General features: G+C 34.8%; 1 protein-coding gene across 5 annotated transcripts in view; it reads right to left on the reverse strand.

Moving 5' to 3' along the window:
- asun (integrator complex subunit 13 asun) overlaps positions 1-23,702 on the reverse strand; it is a 333,447-nt gene that overhangs the window by 178,273 nt on the left and 131,472 nt on the right. For all 5 annotated transcript variants that reach the window (XM_090415856.1, XM_090415858.1, XM_090415857.1 and 2 more), the window contains one exon: positions 13,977-14,061. In XM_090415856.1, the coding sequence (XP_090271982.1) occupies positions 13,977-14,061 (85 nt within the window). The remainder of the gene's footprint in view (positions 1-13,976; positions 14,062-23,702) is intronic.

Below are 23,702 nucleotides of genomic sequence, written 5' to 3' on the forward strand. Positions count from 1 at the left end.
TATTGAAGGTGTTTGTGATGCAACAGATAGTGATTCATCCACCTCCAGGATCTGCAAAAGGAGGGGAAAACTACCAGAACACAGGAGAAAAAGTCTGCATTCACTAGTAAGTACTTACAATAATATTATAAATTTTATGTGATCAGAATGGGATATGTCAATGAAAATCAGCACAAATTAATTTAATGATGTTGGCCTGAGGAAACTACAATATGCTATAAGATTTCATTAGTCCATTGACTGATAACTGATTTAAATGTAATTTTATACAGTGGTACCTTGGATTGCGAGTGTTTTGCAAGACCAGCAATAATTTGTAATAAATTTTAACTTGATAAACGAGCGAGGGCTTGCAATACCAGTATTATCTATACGCTTTGTTTGCCGAGCGTCACGTGATCACAAGCCGCTTGGGATCGTGGGTAAACGTCTCGCATGCTCGTTCTCAGTCGGCATACCCCATTCGTATAGTCAACATTCGTGCTAGCATTGTGACCACGTGTGTGTGCGTAAAGCATTTTTTTATTTTGTGTCCAAATGTAGTGACTGTTCTTTATTAACTGTACTACGACAATGGCCCTAATGAAGAAAAGGGTTGAAAAGGAAGGCGGTAAGAAGGAGATGATTACAGTGGAAGTTAAGAAGGAAATCATCGGGAAGCACAAACAAGGTATGCAAGTGGCCGCCATCGCAAGATTTTATAAGAAGTCTATGTCAACGATTTACACAGTATTAAAGAAGAAAGAACTAAGGGGGGGGGGGGGAATAGATGTAGCAAAAGGAGTCATGAGAGAATCGAAGCAACGGCCATGTATTCTGGAAAATGTAGAAAAGTTACTTTTGGTGTGGATAAACGAGAAGAAACTAGCAGGTGATACTGTGACAGAGAACTTGATCTGTGAGAAGGCAAAGGCCTTGTACACCGACCTCGTAAGTAAACTGCCAGGTACGTTTACAGAAAAACGAAGAAGGTTTCAAGGCGAGCAGGAGATGGTTTGATAACTTTAAGAGGAGAAGTGGCATCCATAGGGGTGGGAGGCACGGAGAGGCTGCGAGTTCGGATGCAAAGGCAAATGAGGCATTCGTTGCCGAGTTCCAGAAGCTCATGGTTTCCGAGTGTTACCTGCCGCAGCAAGTTTTTAATTGCGATGAGACAGGGCTTTTTTGGAAAAAGATGCCAAAGAGGACCTACATTACAGCAGAAGAGAATGCAATGCTTGGTCACAAGCCCATGAAAGACCATCTCACCCTCTTGCTGTGTGCTAATGCAAGCAGTGATTTAAAAGTCAAGCCCCTGCTCGTGTATCATTCTGAGAATCCACAAGCCTTCAAGAAATGCAAGGTGCAGAAGAGCCAGTTAAACGTTATGTGGAGACCCAATAGCAGGGCTTGGGTCACTCGTATCTTGTTCGTTGAGTGGATTAACGAGTCTTCAGTCCTGCAGTGAAGAAATACCTTTTAGAAAAAAAATTGCCACTCAAAGTCTTGCTGGTTATGGATAATGCTCCTGCTCATCCTCCAGGCCTTGAGGGTGACTTACTGGAAGAATTCGAGTTCATTAAGGTCAAGATCCTTCTTCCCAACACTACTCCATTACTCCAGCCCATGGATCAGCAGGTCATTTCGAACTTTAAAAAGCTTTACACCAAGGCACTATTTCAATGATGCTTCGAGGTGATCGAAGGAACTAACCTTACCCTCCAAGAGTTTTGGAAAAATCATTTCCACATCGTAAACTGCGTCAAGATCATCGATAAAGCCTGGGATGGGGTCACCAAGAGAACCCTTAATTCTGCTTAGAGAAAACTGTGGTATGATTGCATCAAGGGGGTTTGCTCATGAACAGGAGCTGCCATTTGTTGATGAAATTGTGTCCTTGGGGAAGACCATGGGACTGGAGGTGAATGAGGATGACATTCAAAAGCTGGTGGAGGAATATGGCCAGGAGTTTACCACTGACGAACTGATGGATCTGCATCGCAAGCAACAGCAAGAGGTTATGGAGGAGATCTCATCTGAGGAGGAGGAGGAGGAGAAAAAGACAGCGATATCCCTCTCTTCAAATGAGATTAGGGAGGTGTGTAAAATGTGGGAAACAGTGCAAAATTTTGTAGAAAAGCACCACCCGAGTAAGGCTGTGGCAGTGCGAGCGATGAATCTGTTTAATGACAATGCAACGTCATATTTCCATGAAATCCTCAAAAGGAGGCAAAAGCAAGGTGTCGTTGGATAGGTTCCTTGTTAAAGTTGCACAAAAAGAAAAAGAGTCAACAAATAGCAGTGATTCTGTTAGTGACAATGAAAGTCGTCCTACCCAATACAATTACTGTAATATGTAATTAATAAATTTGATTACTTTATGTATATTACATTTAAATAATAAAAATATAAAAAGGTATACGAAGGTATATGTATTTTGTATTAATCATTTTTATATGAATATTTTTGAGTTTTGGAATGAATCATCTGAGTTTCCATTATTTCTTACAGTGAAATTCGCTTTGATATACGAGTGCTTTGGATTACAAGCACGTTTCTGGAATGAATTATGCTCACAAAAGGTACCATTGTATTTGTCAACATGTCACACCGTATACATAAGTGTACTAATACTCTTTATGATTATGCCATAATTAATTATTAATACATTACAAAATAACCAAGTTATTCTGTGAAAATTTCAGGATTTGTGAAGTGTTCTGTCGTAGGAAAAATCTGGGAAACGCTGATCTAGGCCACTGTGTGTGTGTGTGTGGGGGGGGGGGGTCTGCAGCATCTTCTGAACTTGCAAAACATCTATCTCGAGGAGCACAGAAACTACATCATTACCTGCACTACCTGCATTACCTGCATTCTGGAGTGGCAGATCATGCCATGAATACAGATCACCTGATCAAATGGAATAAAACTCCCCTTTTATACAGAAGCAGATATAAATCTTAGACTTTCAAGAATCTGCTGCATAACAACATTCTCTAAATCTCAAGAAATTAGGCTGCTTTATTTTACCAAAAATCTGAGAGATGATCATGAGACCTTCAGCAAGAGTTCATCACCACACCCAAAGTGCAAATTAGGACTGCATGATTAGTCATAAGAACCTTGATCACCAAAGCACTTTGATAACCAAGGCAGAGTACTGACATAATAATTGATTAACTAAATAAATTTAATTAGTAATCATTATCACTAGATGAGTGTTTTCTCCACTAAGCTTCAGCATGAGTGATAATATCTATGTATAAAAAACATTCAAAGAAAATATTTAGATCGGAACTCTCCCTACAAGGGTTCAACAGCTGAGTCATCATTACTCCATTCCTCTAAATTTATGATAAAACTTCCTTCAAGTATTTTTGTACATTTTCATGAAAAAGGATGGACGGACGAAAATGGAGTGAAATTATGGATAAATAATGTGTGGAACATGCGACCAGGCAGTATAATGAAGAAATCCATTTATTAGTATGGGATATATTTCTTGTCATTTAACTGAGAATACTAAGTCTTTTTCTAGAAAAAATAACACAAAAATTGCTGTAATAGGTGGTTTAACTTCTGAATTGCAACCAGTAGACGTGTGCTTGAACAAACTATTTAAAGATCACATGCGAGAAGAGTGGAATAATTGAATGTAGACTAGTGAAAAATCATTTACAAACAGTGGATCTATGCAAGCTTAATCAGTTGATATGTTGTGCAATTTTGTGATCAAAGAATGGAATAAAGTAAAAGTAGAGACTGTAATAAAATCATTTAAAAAGTGTGGTATCTCTAATCTTATGGATAGTACAGAAGATGATCTGTTGTGGGACACTGATGACGATGAAAACGAAATCAATTCACTGGATTTGAACTGGGATCCATATGACGATCATTTAAACAATGAAGCTGAAGAACTATTTTCACAGATAATGAAGAATATTAACATGAAAAGTGAGATTAATAATTATTTGTTTTTTTAAGACATAACTATTGTCATAGGGGTGCTTAAGGGTCAAAGCTGTATAACTGAGAGGAGACCTCCACATAGCTTTTAAAGGAATGTGGAGAACTAACTAGGCTTCTGACCTAATGTCTAATCCTCACCTTCTCGTGGTGCACCCTGTTGGGAATCTACTTGGATACTGAACGAACGAGGATGGGCTGGCAATTTGGGATTTAGCCGACCAAATTGTATTCTTATTGGTTAAACCAAAATAATAAAATGATGGTACAACATGACAAAATTTCATGCCGGGTGGGGAGTTGCCGGTTACACAAGGCCCCCGTTGTTTTTGCCAGGGAACCAGGGCGAACAGCGAAAAGTCAGCTACTGGAACAAATCTGAAAACAAACCCCCAACTCAACATCACCAGAGTTAAAGATCGGTATTATCAATGTAAGAAGCCTGAATGGCAAAGAATTGGAGCTAGCTGAGGAATTAGATAAGTACCTGATCGACATAATAGGGGTGACTGAAACAAAAAAGACAAAAACTGGCGAGATCTTTCTGAGCAATAAATACAAAATGTTATATTCAGGCAATGACAATCAAGGAAAAGAAGGAGTAGCCATAGTATTCAACACAAAATAAGAGGCTAATCTTCTTGAATGGCAGTCAGTCTCAAGTAGAGTAATGTGGGCAAATATGAGAATTGGAAACTGGACAATGAGACTTATTTGTGCCTATGGTCCAACATAAGGTTCTACTAAGGTAGAACTGGAGGAATTTTTTGATGCTTTAGAAAAAGCAACTGACACATATGAAAAAGGAAAAGTTGGTCCTTGTTGAGGATCTAAACAGCAGAGTAGGAAATGATTGTGAGACATACAAAAATATTTTGGGAAAATTTGGAGAAAAGAGCAAAGCTAATAAAAATTGCAAATATCTGTTGGATTTCTGCTCAGGACATGGACTGGTTATTACTAACACCATGTTCCAACATAAAAAAGTGCACAAATTCACATGGAGAGAAGAGGCAAGGAATAAGAAAAGTCTTATTGATTATGTTATTGTTGATAGTGATGTTTTCTCTCTGGTGCGGGACACCAGAGTGTACAGAGGATTTGAAATTGGAAGTGATCACTATTTAGTCTTGAGCAGGATAAAATTGAATTCAATATTGAAAAGAATAACATGTAAGAAAGTTTTAAAGCGAATAAAAGTTGAGCAGCTCTCAGATGTGAACTGTAGACTAAAATATACAAAGATTATTGAAGAAAAAATGAAAGAGTTTGAGAACAGGAATGAAACCTTGGAGATTTAGTGGCAAACTCTGAAGAAAACATTGATTAATTCTGCCAGAGAGGCATGGTGAGGTTGTCTGCAAGGATAAAAAAATCAGAACTCCCTGGTGGACACAGGAGTTAAAGAGGCAGTGAAGGAAAAGAAGAGAGCATATATCAAAAGTTCCTGTCAAATAAGTCAGCTTGTGCTCTTAGAGAATACAGAGACAAATGCAAGAATGCTAAACATTGTGTAAAACTAGCTAAACAAAAGTCATGGGAGGACTTTCGCAAGAATATAGAAAATAAATATCAAGAAGGTGGTAAGATATTCTGAAGGTTGTTGAAGAAGCTTAGGAATGGAGAAAATAGTGCTGAAAAAAGAGTTAGAGATGATAAAGGTGACATGAAAATGGGAGAAAAAGATATCCTTGAAGTATGGAGTAATTACTTTGAAAAACTGCTAAATGAAACAAGCAGTGAGAGCACAGTGGTAAAAAACACTGACCAGTCATGCAGTCAGGAATACACATCCATACTTGAAGTAGAAAAAGCCATCAAAGGCTTGAAATGTGGAAAGGCAGCAGGAGTAGATGATATTTGACCAGAAATGCTGAAGTATGGTGGTATAAGAGTCTTACAGTGGCTGCACTGCATAGTTCAGAAAGCCTGGACAGAGGGACGAATTCCCTATGATTGGAGTAGAGCTCTAATAGTGCCCAAATATAAAAAGGGAAATAAAACTGAATGTGAGAATTACAGAGGTATTTCCCTACTGAGTGCTCCTGGCAGGATCTATGCAAGTATACTTGAGAAACAGTTGAGAAGAATTGTGGAAGAAAAGCTTCATGAAGAACAAGCTTGATTCAGGCCTAATAGAGGCTGTCAGGATCAGATCTTCACTTTACTAACAAATAGTCGAGAAAGCATGGGAATATAACAAAGATCTGTATTTAAGTTTTGTCGATTTGGAAAAGGCATATGACAAGGTGCCAAGAGAGAAGCTATTCAATACGCTACGGTTATATGGTGTCAATCGGACATTATATCAAGCAATACTTAGTCTCTATTTGAGTTGCAAGTCAGCAGTTAGAATTGAAGGAAGTACAGGATGATGGTTTAATATTAAATCTGGTGTGAGACAAGGATGTACATTATCTCCTCTGTTATTCATTATCTATATGGATCACATTATGAAGGAAAGTGGTATTAAACATGATATCAAAATTGGAGATGTTAATGTCAGCTCTTTGATTTATGCAGATGATGTTATACTTCTAAATAAATCCGCTACAAGTCTGCAAGATTCTCTGACTAAATTGAATAGCTGTTGTAATAGACATGGTATGAAGGTCAGCAATAAAAAGACAAAGACAATGAAAATAGGCAGAATCATTGAAAATGTCAACTGTGTTGTAAATGGAGAACCTGTGGAACAAGTAAAACATTTCAGCTACTTAGGCACGATTTTTACTGAATATGGTAAATTAAATAAATGAAATAGACAACAGAATCAGCAAAGCTGGTATGGTGTGAAGTCAATTGAATAAATTCATATGGAATAAGAGAGAAATTAGTCAGAACACCAAAAATGAGCTGTATACAAGACAGTGTTCAAACCAGTTTTAACTTATGGATCTGAGAGCTGGGTCAGAAGTAAAACACATGACCAAACACTAGAGACCATGGATATGAGAGTCCTGAGAAAGATTAGAGGCATGAACAGATGGCATCAATGGCAATATCATATTAAAAACGAGGATATTACGAAAGAACTTGACATTGTCAGCATCCAGGAATGCGTTAGCAGAGCTAATCTCAGGTGGTATGATCACTTAAACAGAATGGGCGAAGAAAAATTAGCAAAACAAGTGTTCTCTGCCAGGTTGGCAGCAAAATGACCCAGAGGAAGACCAAGATATAGGTGGATTGATACAGTACAAAGTGCCTTAGACGATAGAAGTATAAGATCTGATAATGTTGGAGTCTTGACAAGTAACAGACTGATTTGGAGGAAAATGTAGGTAGTAAGTTAGTAATGATGTAATTTTTTTCATGTAGTACTATCATATCCTGTATACACCCCCTTGAGGGTACATGGTAGGAATTTGATGATGATGATCTATTGTATTATTTAAATAAATGTATGTAACAAAAAATTAATCTGATTTGCATATAAACACCTATTTTCTCATATAACGATGCATTGTAACTACCTAAATGTTCATCCAAGAAATTAAGCTTCAATTTTTATACTTACCGTAGAAGACCACCCATGATTTTGAGGGTTTTTCTGTAGTATTTGAGAGTTGTCTTATATGCCGACATATATGGTAAGTTTTGCAGACCTACAAAAGGCATATGACAGGGTGTCAATATGCTGTTCAAAACGCTACAGTTATGTGGTGTCAATGGGGCATTATATCAAGCGATACACAGTCTATTTGAGTTGTAAGTCAGCAATTAGAATTGAAATAAGTGCAGGACGATGGTTTGATGTTAAATCTGGTATCATACAAGGATGTACGTTATCCCCTCTGTTAGGTATTATCTACATGGATCACATTATGAAAGAAATCGGTGTTAAACCTGATATCAAAATTGGAGATGTTAATGTCAGCTCTTTACTCTATGCAGATGATGTTATACTTTTAAATAAATCCACTAGAATTCTGCAAGATTCCCTGATTAAATTAAATAACTGTTGTAATAGGTATTGTATGAAAATCAGCAATAACAAGACAAAGACAATGAAAATAAGCAGAAACAACGAAAATATCAACTACATCGTGAATGGAGAACCTATAGAACAAGTAAAACATTTCAGCTACTTAGGCACAATTTTTAGTGAAGTGTAAATTAAATATGGATATAGACAACAGAAGCAATGAAGAAGCCAATATGGTAGCAAGTCAACTGAATAAATTTATATGATATAAGAGAGAAATCAGTCAAAATTCTAAATTAGCTATATACAAGACAGTGTCCAACCCAATTTTAACTTATGGATCTGAGAGAGCTGGATTAGAAATAAAACACTTGAACAAAGACTAGAGACCACAGATATGAGAGTACCAAGAAAGATTAAGGGAGTGAAGATGGCATCAATGGCAATATCATATTAAAAACCAGGATTTTAGGAAAGAACTTGACGTTGTTAGCATCCAGGAATGTGTTAGCAGCGCTAATCTCAGGTGGTATGGTCACTTAAACAGAATGGGAGAGGAAAGATTAGCAAAACAAGTGATCTCTAGGAAAAAGACCTAGCGGAAGACAAAGGTGGATTGATAACCTTCAGTAAAAAGTGCCCTAGAAGATAGAAATATACAATCAGATAATAATGTTACCTTGACAGATAACAGATTGATTTGGACGAAAATTGTTGATAGGAAGTTAGCAATGATATAAGTTCTTTGTGTACTACTATCATAATATCCTGTACACCCCTTGGGGTACATGTCAGGAATTTGATGATAAGAAAAATAACCAGAATAGACAAAGGAAAAACTTGTTTTTAAAGCAATAAGGTGTCATTTAATTGAAAGTTATTGAACAATGAGGCAATGTCAAAGCTCACTAGGACATCAGTATCATTAACAATTTTCAATGAAATTTTTAAAATGGGAAGAGGTTTTTATATATGATGTGGTATGATCAGTAAAGGGGGGAAGGGGACAAAAGATGCTTACTGTCTGGATAATTTATAGTAGGTTGAATCAGTTATCTACTATGGGTCTTAAGGGGAAATTAGGTTTATGAATTTTAGGTAAACTATATATCCAGGTGGGAGGGGAAGAAATACAAAGTTTTTTTTGGATGAAGCTTTTTGAGTATGCTTTTTAAATTTCTAGATTTGCAATTTAGTGGGATCATATTCTAAAGGTCTGCAGGTGGAGTGGTCTCAAAAAAGGTATCTATTTTTTTTTATTGTATTCATTGGCATTGAGGATAATGGTAGCACTTCCCATAGTCTTCACCAGACCTGGTGATGACTATGGGAATTAGTGAAGAGATATTCTACATTGAAGCTAGTGGGAAACATATTTTATTTAATGTAGAAAATCAGATTAATTTATTAATCGGATGAATTTATTATCACTATTAATATATGTCCTATCTCTGATCTCTGGGATAGTATTACCTTCACTGTAGACTCAACTATTCTATATATCTCTTACTGTGGTTAAACACTCTCTGTGAAATTCAAATAACAAATGCAACCAACATAATAAATGCAATGCCTTATCACTAAGTCCACTTTATACTGCTTCAAAAATTGGGTTGGTCTATAACAAAGTGAAATCTGCATTCTATTCTTTCAAAAGGACATGATTTTGCCAGAGTTCCTAAAAAGATACCTTACTTAGATTTCCTTTTTTTAAAATTGAATGGAACTTATTTACTCTTTCTGGTGAGGATGCTAATAAACTTTAAAAGTTTCATCTTTACTACTGAAATCAAAGATTTACAATCCTTAAAATGCAACAACCATCTTATTATTACTAAAGCTGACAAGGGAAAAACTACAATAGTTATGAATATTGCAAATTATAAAAGAAAAATCTCTCTTTTATTAAGGGATGGTTTGATGGACCAGGAATTGGATCACAATCCCATTGACAGACAATGCAGAAAATTAAACTCACTACTAGATGAAGTTGTAAGCCTAGATGGAGACACCATAGAAAAACTTAAAACTAATTTTCCTAGAGCCCCTTGGTTCTATGGTCTGCCTAGGATACATAAAGAAGGCATTCCTCTTTGTCTAATTGTGGACCATATGTGGACTAGCATATTTAGCATAATTCCTGCTCCTTCAAAAAAATTCATCTGATTTTCTAGATAAGTGAAAAATGTTTCCCTGCAACCCACTGATCTAATGGTTAACTTCGATATACAATCTCTCTTCACTAACGTAGCTCTGGAGATACACTGCATTTATTTTCAGAAGCATTTCCACAGAATGTATTGAAACTATTTGATTGTGTTATTCACTGTGGATATTTTCTTCGTCAAAATGAGTTTTACAGTCAAGTTGAAGGAACTGCCATGGGAAGTCCACTCCCACAAAACTTTTATTCAGATCTTGCTCTCATTCATACACATTCATCCTTCATATTGGGTCCATTATATATAGACAACATTTTTGCAAATCTGGCTCCATAATGAAGAAGCATTACTTACTTTTTTTTTTAATCTAATATAAACAATCTACATTCATGAGCCATTATTTGAACTTTCACAGACATCAAGAGCAGTGCTATTAGTCTTTTGACAAAAGTGCTCCTGTAAACACAGCAGATATCCACATCACTTTCAAGTTCTTCATAATGCAAAGAATCACTTAAAAATGTCAGTATATTTTTTGAATAACAGCTTCACACATATGTAAGAGAAAACTAAATATAATTTATTACTCCTATACATTTTGCTCAATAATATGCCATAAGTTCCTTTTAGGAAGAAGACAGAAAAACTTTAATAACATAAGTAATTAATTAATTATACATCTATCCCACTCTGAATTCTAATAGTGTTTCCTCCTACGAAACAGCTGTGACCGAGACACATACACATGATATTATACGCATGCTGTATGACTCGTTCTTGTATTCAGAATTTAAATGTTACTAGTTTTTCTGTCTTCTCCCTGAAAGAAGACCTATAGAGCAAAATATATAGGAGTAATAAATTAAATTTAGTTTTTCTCTTACATGTGTGAAGTTGTTATTCAAAAAAGTATAGTATCTCTAATGCACGTCTCTATTAAACAATCAGTAAAAAGTCAGTATTTCAACTGTAGCACTCCCATAAACATGGAAAATATTCACATCACTTTCAAATTCTCAAGATGCAAAGAATCAAAGAAAAACATCTCAATATTACATGAAATATTGAAGTATTTTTTACTGAAGCAGCCATTTTGAAATCAGTGATTGTACTAAAAGCGCCATTGATGTTTTGACCAAAGAGCTCCTGTAAACACAGGGTAAGAGAGCAATGTGGTTGATTGAAAGAAAATGAAACTTCATTTTAAAATCATTGATAACAGTGATAGAGGCAGAAATCTAGGGATAACAGCAGAAATCTGGAGAGTTGTATTCAAAGATAGTATGAGATAGTGCTTACTTGATTCTGAAATAATCTAAACATGCCCTTGTCTTTGACAAAATGTGATGACTGCTTGGGTGATGCCAAGTTTGAGTGATGTATGTTGCTAGCAAATGTGAAAAAAGTGCTAATGATATTGAGAATAATATGAAGAGAAATATTCAATTGTTTGCTGATGATTCTAAACTGGAGAGAACAAAAGCAAACAATGCAAATATAAAAAGCGTAAAGCAGGAAATGAACATACGAATACTGTGATAATGGCTGTCAGTTATATGCATCAAAAGTTTAAAATGCAAAGTGTAAAGTGCAAAATGTAATTTTTTTTATGGATATTATTTCTGGAAATTTTTCCATGTTATATTTTCCACCTCTAAATAAATATTAATTTTTATGGCTATTTTGCTTATTTTTCTTGGTTCAGAATGCACGTAAATTTTGGACTGAATCGACTGCACTACAAGAAATTGACCCAAGAGTAAGAGTCTATGGAGAATTGAATTTCAGGAGGCAAAACAGCACAAAGATTACATGGATGTTGAAAAAGAAATTACAGAGTATGGATAAAGAAGCTATTTTCTTTATCTCTCTCTCTCTCAAGGTGCTGATATGACTATCTGGACTATTATGCTCATACTGGGTTTCACAGAAATGAGGAAATTGTGGAGAGGAGTCAGAGACAGGTGACCAAACTGGTAACTGGTCTACAGAATACTTGCTATGAAGATAAAAATTTAGTTAGCAGGCAGAAAAGAGAGGGAGAGGATCAAGTAGAAACATATACAAGGTTTGTCCAGGAAATTCCTGAACTTTTTAAATAAACATCTGCCTAACTTAGAGCTATTCAGAATTGTCGCCTTCAAAGTACTCTCCCTCACTCTGTAACGCTGCCAACATTTCTTACATTTTTCTGAAACATTTCTGGAATGCTTCTTGTTGGGATACTGCACAGTTCCACTAGCAATTTTTTCTTTATTGAGTCAATCAATCCAAAACATCAGCCTTTCAATGTCAATTTCAGGAATAAAAAAGTTTGCTGGTGTGAAGTCAGGTGAGTAAGCAGGATGTGAAACGACTGTTTCATTTCTACAAAAATTGATGGATTAGTAATGATATGTGTGGGGGGGGGGGGGCACATTATCACGATGAAGCATCCATCAGTTTTTTCCTCCAAGCACTAGGCCTTTTTTTTTTCTTATAGCCTCACGAAGATGTTGCATTACCTCAAGATAATACTCCTTGTTCACTATCTTTCCTTGAGAAAGAAATTCATGGTGAACAATGCCCTCAGAATAATAAAAAAAAAAATTGTTATCATCACTTTAACGTTTGATGACACTTGTCTCGTTTTTTGGGTCATGGTGATCCAATTGACATCCACTGTGACAAGTGAGCATTTGTTCTGATGTCATAACTGTAAAGCAATGTCTCATCCCTGGTAATGATGTTTTTTAAAAAGTTTTCATCCTTATAAGGTTGACCAAAAAACTCTTGGCTCACATCGACCTGAATTTGTTTCTGATTGTTAGTCTAAACGTGATGCACAAATTTAGCTGCAATGCGATGCAAGCCTAAATTTTGAATATGAATATCATGACAGACAGTTTTTGAAATGTTTACTTCTTCAGCTACCTCAAGAACAGTTAAATGGCAGAAGAGATGACTTCATGAAATTTTGCAACATTTTTGTCAATTTTCGAAGTTGACAGTCATCCTCAATGGGGATTCATCATTGACTGAAGTTTGGCCACCTTTGAAATGTTTCCACCACTCATACCTTTAAGTTCGACCTAAAGCCTCAATCCCAAATGCTGTTTTTAACATTTCAAATGTTTCCATAAAATATTTTTCCCAATTTGACTAGAATTTTTTTTTGTTTACAATGAACGATTTTCAGAAATTCGTTGATCATGAAAATCACCCATTTTGAGCACAACAAAGAATCACCAGACACACTGAACACATGTTGACACAAATAGACATAGTACAATAACTAAGCAAAATATCACACTGCAGTTTTCACTAGGGTATTTCCCAATGTTGGTGCTAGATTGCAGCATAGGAAGCATGCAAATAATAGGTTTGTTGGTGCGATAATTCAAAAGCTCAGGAATTTCCCAGACAAACCTCATAAGTCACTAAGGGAATTTTCTAGGATGGACATAGAAGAAAAATTTTTTCTTCTACATCGATGGCAGGGAAAAGAACAAAAAGTCATACATGGAAATTGAGTAAGAATGTTGTTATCAAAGATGTGAGGAAGGACTAATTAAAAAAGGACTAACTTGATGACAACTTGCCTGGCAAGTTGTCATCAAGTTAGTCCTTTTTTCCTAGAACTGATTGATAGATGAAGTTGTGAGTGCACTGTCAGTGAATGAGTTTAAGGAGAAGTATGACAGTTAAATATGTGTGTTAACAATGGTTAGTGTAGGCCTCATACAATACATCCTAGGACTCCAATGGAGATACCTTGACAATGATAGAGTTCTGAATGCAATTTTCTTTCTTTCTGTTTTATTCCCCTACTAGTTCTCATTTAATACTAACTGTTGTCTCCAGGAATCATTTGATATAAAATTAGTTATTAGATATAACTTCCTAGTCTAAAGTAACAAAAACTATGAAATCTAAATTGCTATTTGATATAAACTTACCAGTTTTAAACACTTCTGCATGAGCAGCTGCTGGATGAAGAAGTTCAACATCATAATTTGCAGAAGAATTAGCATTTTGTTCTTCCTGTTTAAATTTAAAAACACAATTCAAACACATATCTGTTAGTCATAAACATAATTTATAAGATTAGAGAAAAACAAATACTACTTATACAAACAGAAGGCTGGTTGATTAGAATTATGGCTGGAGTAAATTACAGCTATAAGACCAGTGTATGATGAATGTTAACAGCACGAGTTCTCTGAACTCATTATTGCAGGACGAACAAAACCCCACCACCTCAACAGAAGACCAACTTGCTATTGAAAAGCCCTTATACAGTTCTTCACATCCTAGATGATTGGATTCAAACAAGCAGACAGAAAATATCATACAAGCAGTGTAACAATGAGAAAGAAAGTAAATGGATTTGAGCAAAAATGCTAGAAGATGCAGGACATCTTCTGGTATTGTTGCTCAAATAAATTTGTATGTTGCTATCAACATATAAAAAAAAATCAATTTTTTTTATATCTTGCTCAAATAAATTTATATGTTGCTATCAACATATAAAAAAATCAATTTTTTTTATATGTTGCTCAAATAAAGAAAATGATTTTCTTCATCTGTGAAGTAAATCATTACATTTTCTAAATCATATTTCTAAGTGATGTTATTTTAAATTTAAAATAAGGAGAGAGAACAGTGTCCACAATATTTATGCAAGTTACATAAGCCACAGCAAAATTATTATTATTTATTAATTACAAATATTTCATTTTATGTATCATAAAACATCATCACTGTGAGATAAAGAACAATAATAGAAATCTGAATACAAAAGAACAAATAAAACATATGCACTACAATACACTTCTATACACGCAGTCACATAGGTAGTTAGAATAAAATACTATCGGGGGACACACAAATTAATAAATTATTTAATAGAAGTGAGGAGAACATGAGGAAAATAATGAAATTTCTAAATTTAGAAATATGTCACAGTGAAATAATCATTATCTCACTGTGGCATACATGTATAAATAAATTCATTATTTTTATTGTTTGTTCTTTTCCATTTTTTACTAGAGTTTTACTAAAGTTTTGGCATGTATGCATGCTATTGAAAAGCGCTTATACAGTTCTTCACATCCTAGATGATTGGATTCAAACAAGCAAACAGAAAATATCATACAAGCAGTGTAACAATGAGAAAGAAAGTAAATGGATTTGAGCAACAATGCTTGAAGATGCAGGACATCTTCTAGTATTGTTGCTCAAATAAATTTATATGTTGCTATCAACATATAAAAAAAAATCAATTTTTTTATATGTTGCTCAAATAAATTTATATGTTGCACAAATAAAGAAAATGATTTTCTTCATCTGTGAAGTAAATCATTACATTTTCTAAATCATATTTCTAAGTGATGTTATTTTAAATTTAAAATAAGGAGAGAGAGAACAGTGTCCACAATTACAAAATACATAAACCACAGCAAAATTATTATTTATTAATTACAAATATTTCATTTTATGTATCATAAAACATCATCACTGTGAGAGAAAGAACAATAATAGAAATCTGAATACACAAGAACAGATAAAACATATGCACTACAATACACTTCTATACATGCAGTCACATAGTAGTTAATAAAATACTATTGGGGGCCACACATTTTTTTACTAGAAATAGAAAAGAAATGGCATGTTGGTAAAGTTTTGGCATGCATGCAAATTCCATCAGCTTGCTGATAAGATTGATTGCAGTACATTATACATCTGCAGATGGGCCAGTACCTGTATTTTGGAGCAAAAAACTCCTGCTACATGAGACCAATTAACTCACTTTCAGATGAAAAGCCTAATTTTTCCTTTCATACTGTGACAGGAACCAAAGGGCATTGTTAGAGGCTGTACTCAAATTTATTTCAGAAACTTAAATTTTAAACATTACTAATACAGTAAAAAGTGCCTTAGAAGACAGACATATAAGGTTTGATAATACTGGAATCTTGACAGATAATAGATTAATTTGGAGGAAAATTGTTGATAGGAAGTTAGTAATGATGTAACTTTTTTCATGTAGTACTATCATAATATCCTGATCCTCCCCCCCCCACCTCCTCAAGGGTGTATGTCAAGAATTTGATGATGAATTTTTAAACATAAATGTAGATTTATGCATATATATACACAATTCTTTTACAAAAATTAGAAAAAAAGTAAACAATATGCAACTATGTAAATAATCAGAGGCATTTGCCACAAGGTGGCACATTGTATATATTGCTGGTGATTAGCACTGCTGAAAGATAAGTCTTTTTTTGTAATTTAGATAATAATAATAGGTTAATTCACTGTAGTTTATTGCTATATATGAGTATATGTGTGTATATGATAGAGTGAGTTATTCAGCTTTAAGTAAAGCATGTATTTGTTTACTTTTGATATTGTCAGTAAGAAGAAAAAAGAAGTAAAATCTGTTTAGACAATACAATTATTGAACAAGTCAACTCTTTCAAATACCTTGGATATCACCTAACCTACAAAAAAGAAAAAGACAGGAATGAAAATTACAAATTTCAATAGTGCTTTAAATATTATAAATCAAGTTTTTAAACCCTTGAAGATACAAAAACTATACTATAGTAGAGAGTACGCGGTATTGACAGTAGACTAAAATTACTAAATAATAAATTTCCTCCAAATTAATCTGTTATCTGTCAAGATTCCAGTATTATTAAACCTTATATATTATAATTTTAGTAATGTTTTCATTGCCGAAATGAAGCTTATTAGCTCTTTATACTTAAATAACTTAATGGTTGCACCTACTTGGAAAACTCGTTCGCAGAGTATATAAGTTCTTTTCACTATACACTTCGGTATTAGGTCTAGCTACTCACTGATGAAGCCTCAAAAAAGGCTGAAACCGGTCTGGGTAGTGACCTCCCTCCATAATGTAATAACAGCATACATTTCCTAGGAAATGTGTTTTTACATTATGGAAAATACCTAAGAATAGCGATCTGAACTTTACACACCTTTGCAACGAGTTGCCCGAGTTTGTACTACGTACTAGGATCACTTGCATTGGCTAGCGCTAGTGTTCGCCGATACTTAATAGTTCACTATATTCGGCAAGAAACTCTCTGATTCCAATCTTTGAGTTTCTTATTCGGTTTTAAAACTATGTGCTATCTAATATCCCCTTAATTTTAGTAATAGCTTATATATTAATTAATGTTGAATGTGCAGTGGGGAAAATACAGGAGAATGAAGTGGAACTAAATAAGCAAATGACATGCTTCCATATTATCCTCCTCAGAACGAAGTGCAAAATCAGAAAACTACAGAAACAGCAAAAGATTAGCAGGACTGAGAAGAGAAAGAAACTAAAGGTCTGAGCTAAGTATTGAGATCATGTGAATAAGCAAGAGAAACAATATAAGGAGAAAATTTTGTGTAGAGATTTTGTGATTAAAGGTGTACTTAATGAAAGTGTAACATAATCCTGTTTTCTAGCACAAAAGTTGATAACATTACTGATGCTATCTAGATGCAGAAAGATAAGGTGAAAGAATTAATTGCCTTGGCTGGCACTAATGACCTGAGAAGTGAGAAGTATTCTATGGGAGAAGATGTGAAGGAATTGTTGGACAAAGCAAAAAACATGAGTGAGAAGGTGAAGACTGTAAGTGTCCTGCCATGCCATGATAGAGATGAACTGAGAAGGTGGGAGTTGATAACAAACAAATCAATAGGCAGGTTGCGCAGAAAGAATGATGCAGGATTTGTGGTGATGATGGGCTGCACTTTTGGTGTTCGGTGTCTAGAGAAAGGTTTGTTCACCGAGTGCTGAAGCACAAAGGCAAGAAACTTAAGCAATTAGGGTGGATGCAGGTGAGCATGAGTGAAGGCACCCATGAGGTGAGTGTCCAATGACCAACAAATGCAGTCAAGCAACAATATCAAATAGGATAGTCAATTCAGGATATATATAGGTGAATGAGGACTAAAGTGATGCTACAGTCTCTAAATAGTAATGCCAGAAGTATCAGGAAAAAGAGGGAGGAGTTTTTGGCATTAGTTAGTGCAACCTCGCCAAAAGCTATAGGCATTAATGAGACTTGACTAACAGTAGATGTGGTTACAGGGATAGAATATGAAGAATTTAGTATTCTCAGGAAGGAAAGAGAAGATAGGATGGGGGAGGGATGGGTACCGCTGATAATAGCAGCCAAAAGGAATAAAAGACAAAATATACATTGGTTGCTGCTATGGGCCAGGGAGTTAAAAGAATGATCAAGAAGACATGCAGAGCAAATTGGTATAATGTGCAAAGCAAGTAATTATTATGGGTGACTTCAATCATGTAGGAATGAGAAATCAGGCCTCAATGGTGGATACGGGAAGTTGGGGGAGGGGGGTGGGGGGAAAGAGGTTCTTAGCAGGTAGGTCAGATTGTGCTCTTGGAGAGTACGGTGACAAATGTAGGAAGGCTAAACACTGTGTAGGGCTAGCTAAGCAAAAGTCATGGGAGGACTTGGGTAGGGGCATAGAGGATAAATACCAGGTGGGTGGCAAGATGTTCTGGAGGTTGTTGAGGAAGCTTGGAGATGGAGGAAAGAATGCTGTAAAAGGAATTAGAGATGATAAAGGTGACATGAAAATGGGAGAAAAAGATATCCTTGAAGTATGGAGTAATTACAGGAAACCCTCGTATAATGCAGATGTTGGCCCTCAGACATGTTATATAAATCGTATTATGCAAGACTGAGATCACACAGAAAAAGTAGGGTTATATTCCGAAATCGTTTTATTATTATTTTTTTTTTAAATTATATAAATAACAATAACATATCCAACAAAAATATATTTTTATCTAATTCAGGTAATTCTTGTAAGTTAAGAAAACATAAATTACGAAACAAATACATAGTACAAAATTATAAAATTCACAACTTGTACGTAAACTTCATGGCACATAATGCATAAATGTTTTAGGCAAAATAAAATAAAGTGCATATTTTAATTGTCATCACTCTTTTCAAAAATAACATTTTGTGAATGTTCTTTATTTACAAGTGGTTGAACATCGTCATCACTTGAAATCTCTTGGACATATCTGTATAATTCTCACTGCATACTTCGGTTGGTTTATTTATCAAGAAGTCAGTAATAGACCTTGCTTACACTATGCTGCAATTTTTTATTAAGTTCATAATATGGAGCTAAACAAATTTCCAAGGGGTGCTTAAGGGTCAAAGTGGCATAACTGACAGGAGACCTCCACATAGCCTTTAAAGAAATGCAGAGAACCGACCAGAGCTTCTGACCTAATGTCCAATCCTCACCTTCTCGTGATGCACCCTACTGGGTATCTAAATAGATACTGAACGAACAAGGTTAATCTGGCAATTTGGGATTTAGCCGACCAAATTGTATTCTTATTGGCTTAAACCAAAACAAAATGATGGTACAACGTGACAAAATTTCTTGCCAGCTGGGGCATTGCCTAGTTAAACAAAGCCCCTGTTGTTTTTGCCAGGGAACCAGGGCGAAAAGCAAAAAGTCAGCTACTGGAACAAATCTGAAAACACACCCCAACTCAAAGATAGTACCAATCTTTAACATCACCAGAGTTAAAGATCGGTACTATCAACATAAGAAGCCTGAATGGCATAAAAATGGAACTAGCTGAGGAATTAGATAAATACCAGCTCGACATAATAGGAGTGACTGAAACAAAAAAAGACCAAAACTGGTGAGATCTTTCTGAGCAATAAATACAAATGTTATATTCAGGCAATGACAATCAAGGAAAAGATGCAGTAGCCATAGCATTCAACACAAAATACGAGGCTAATCTTCTTGAATGGCAGGCAGTCTCAAGTAGAGTGATGTGGACAAATATCAAAATGGGGAACAAAATGGGGACAATGAGACTTATTTGTGCCAATGGTCCGACAGAAGGTTCTACTAAGGTAGAAGTGGAGGAATTTTTTGAGGCTTTAGAAAAAGCAACTGACAATGAAAAAGGAAAAGTTGGTCCTTGTTGGGGATCTAAACAGCAGAGTAGGAAATGATTGTGAGACATACAAAAATATTTTGGGAAAATTTGGAGAAAAGAGCAAAGCTAATAAAAATTGCAAATATCTGTTGGATTTCTGCTCAGGACATGGACTGGTTATTACTAACACCATGTTCCAACATAAAAAAGTGCACAAATTCACGTGGAGAGAAGAGGCAAGGAATAAGAAAAGTCTTATTGATTATGTTATTGTTGATAGTGATGTTTTCTCTCTGGTGCGGGACACCAGAGTGTACAGAAGATTTGAAATTGGAAGTGAATTACTATTTAGTTTTGAGCAGGACAAAACTGAATTTCATATTGAAAAGAATAACATGTAAGAAAGTTTTAAAGCAAATAAAAGTTGAGCAGCTCTCATGTGAACTGTATACTAAAACACACAAAGATTATTGAAGAAAAAATGAAAGAGTTTGAGAACAGGAGCCAAACCTTGGAGATTCAGTAGCAAACCTTGAAGAAAACCCTGATTGATTCAGCCAGAGAGGCAAGTGGTGAGGTTGTCTGCAAGGATCGAAAAATCAGAACTCCATGGTGGACACAGGAAGTTAAAGCGGTAGTGAAGAAAAAGAAGAAAGCATATCATTCTTGTCAAATAAGTCAGCTTGTGCTTTTAGAGAATACAGAGACAAATGCGAGAATGCTAAACACTGTGTAAAACCAACTAAACAAAAGTCATGGGAGGACTTTGGCAAGAATATAGAAAATAAATATCAAGAAGGTGGTAAGATATTCTGGAGGTTGTTGAAGAAGCTTAGGAATGGAGGAAATAGTGCTGTAAAAGGAGTTGGAGATAATAAAGGTGACATGAAAACAGGAGAAAAAGATATCCTTGAAGTATGGAGTAATTACTTCGAAAAATTGCTAAATGAAACAAGCATTGATTGCACAGTGGTAAAAAACACTTAACAGGCATATATATCCATACTTGAAGTAGAAATAGCCATCAAAGGCTTGAAATGTGGAAAGGCAGCAGGAGTATATGATATTTAACTGGAAATGCTGAAGTATGGTGATATAAAAGTCTTAAAGTGGCTGCACTGCATAGTTCAAAAGGCTTGGACAGAGGGACGAATTCCTGATGATTTGAGTAGTGCTCTCATAGTACCCATATATAAAAAGGGAAATAAAACTGAATGTGAGAATTACAGAGGTATTTCCCTACTGAGTGTTCCTGGTAAGATTTATGCAAATATACTTGAGAAATGGTTGAGAAGGATTGTGGAAGAGAATCTTGGCAAAGAACAAGCAGAATTCAGACCAAATAGAGGCTATTCAAGGTATACATTTTTGGTTGTTTTTTATAGATAGAAATACACTTTTATTAATACAGACCAGTATTTTACAAATAAACATTTATTAAAACCTACCAGTTTCGCCAGCAAACTGTCTGGCTTTTTCAAGGTATTACGGAGATATGAAAGTAAACGTTTACAACGTTTTTTATGTTCCTTTTAATTTGCATTTACTTTCATATCTCCGTAATACCTTGAAAAAGCCAGACAGTTTGCTGGCGAAACTGGTAGGTTTTAATAAATGTTTATTTGTAAAATACTGGTCTGTATTAATAAAAGTGTATTTCTACCAAATAGAGGCTGTTAGGATTAGATTTTCACTTTACGATAAATAGTTCAGAAATCATGGGAATATTATAAAAATAGTCATAATTTAAAATTATGAATATTTTTACAAATTGTTTATGTTAGTACATTATTAGTTTTGCTTTCATAACACGTATTGTCGGCACTTGCAATGTGCACGTTATTGATGTTATTTTGTCAAAAGCATTTTAAAAAAAATGTATGTACTCAGTGGATTTGGATAGTTGTGTTACTTTCAGAAATTTTATTGTATTTTAAAATTATTAAGTGCTGTGTTTTGTAAAGACATTTTCATAACGCTAACGGAGACGACATGTCAGCCATTATATGTAACTTCTTGCTTGCCACTTTCATGGAGTGCACATGCTGTCCGAGGAGTTTGATGGGTGATTGACAGCTGACAGAGAGAGCGTTCAGTATCGAAGTAACAGAAACAACAAGAGAGCGTTCAGTATAAAAGAATGGAGGATAAACAAGAGAGAGAGAGAGAGAGAGAGCTAATGGAAGTTTAAGAACACAGGCCGGCAAAATTTTGTTCTTAGGAAATTAAGTTTTTATGTGACAGTCGGGTCAATATTAATAGAAGATTCCGAAAATTGTGAGTCGTGTGTGAGTTAAGACTGTAAATAAGTATGAGTAAATAAAATAAAATATTGCAATTGACGTTCTATAGGAATGTTCGAGGAAACGCTGATTGAAAATTACATCTGTTTTAAGGACGCCAGATCTATCTGTTATTTCTACTGGAAAAGGAGACGAAATTTTGCAACTTAGATAAAGCAGCAGAAGTAGTCTTTTTTTTGCTGGTACAAAAAATTGTACCAGCAAAAAAGCATGAGATAAGAGTACTTATACTCTTACTTAGGTGAATTCAGAAAATCTACGCTTGAGTCAGGAGGAATAATGTGTGCTACATAAGGTGATGAGAAGGGATTCTATGAAAAAAGAAGAAGAGAATCTCATATCTTCGGAAAAAGGCCTTAACAAAGAAACTGACTATAAATATTTTGTTATTGTGTAAACAAAGTGTTTAGTCTAGTAAACGTGATTAAGTATATGTTAAACAAACAAGTAATAGAATGAGTCAGAAAATGGGTGATCTTTTAAAGTGTAAGTTTATTTTAAAAGGCCTTGGATCCAATTAATTTTGTAGAAAGTTACCTAATTGAAGTGTATATATTGCTTCTGTTTTATAAAATATGTATATTTTGTATTTGGTCAAGAGTCTCTGATTTTTTGGATTCTGAAAGAAATAGTAAAAAGTCATTGCACCAATCGGAATTAAACCCTTGTGCATATAAATAAAAACACTTGGAAAATAGAGATCAAATCTCTTTATAACAATATAACAAAGATCCGTATTTAATTTTTGTAGATCTTAAAAAGGAATATGACAAGGTGCCAAGAGAGAAGCTATTCAAAGCGCCACAGTTGTATGGTGTCAACAGGACATTATACCAAGCAATACATAGTCTTTATTTGAGTTGTAAGGCAGCAGTTAGAATTGAAGCAAGTACAGGAAGATGGTTTAATGTTAAATCTGGTGTCAGACAAGGATGTACATTGTCCGCCTCTGTTATTCATTATCTATATGGATGACATTATGAAGGAAAGTGGTATTAAAACTGATATCAAAATTGGAGATGTTAATCTCAGCTGTTTGCTTTATGCTGATGATGTTATACTTCTAAATAAATCTGCTATATGTCTGCAAGATTCCCTGACTAAATTGAATAACTGCTGTAAAAGATATGGTATGAAGTTCAGTAATAACAAGACAAAGACAATGAAAATAAGCAGAGGCAGTGAAAATATCAACTGCATTGTGAATGGAGAACCTATAGAACAAGCAAAACATTTCAGGTACTTAGGCACGATTTTTAGTGAAGATGGTAAAATGGAAATAGACAACAGAATCAACAAAGCTGGTATGGTAGGAAGCGAACGAATAAATTTATATGGAATAAGAGAGAAATTAGCCAAAACACTAAATTAGATACATACAAGACAGTGTTCAAACCAAT

The sequence above is a fragment of the Typopeltis vanoorti genome, chromosome 3 (genome assembly GCF_054136105.1).
Source record: "Typopeltis vanoorti isolate ZY-2024b chromosome 3, IOZ_Tvanoo_1.0, whole genome shotgun sequence".
Classification (NCBI taxonomy): domain Eukaryota; kingdom Metazoa; phylum Arthropoda; class Arachnida; order Uropygi; family Thelyphonidae; genus Typopeltis; species Typopeltis vanoorti.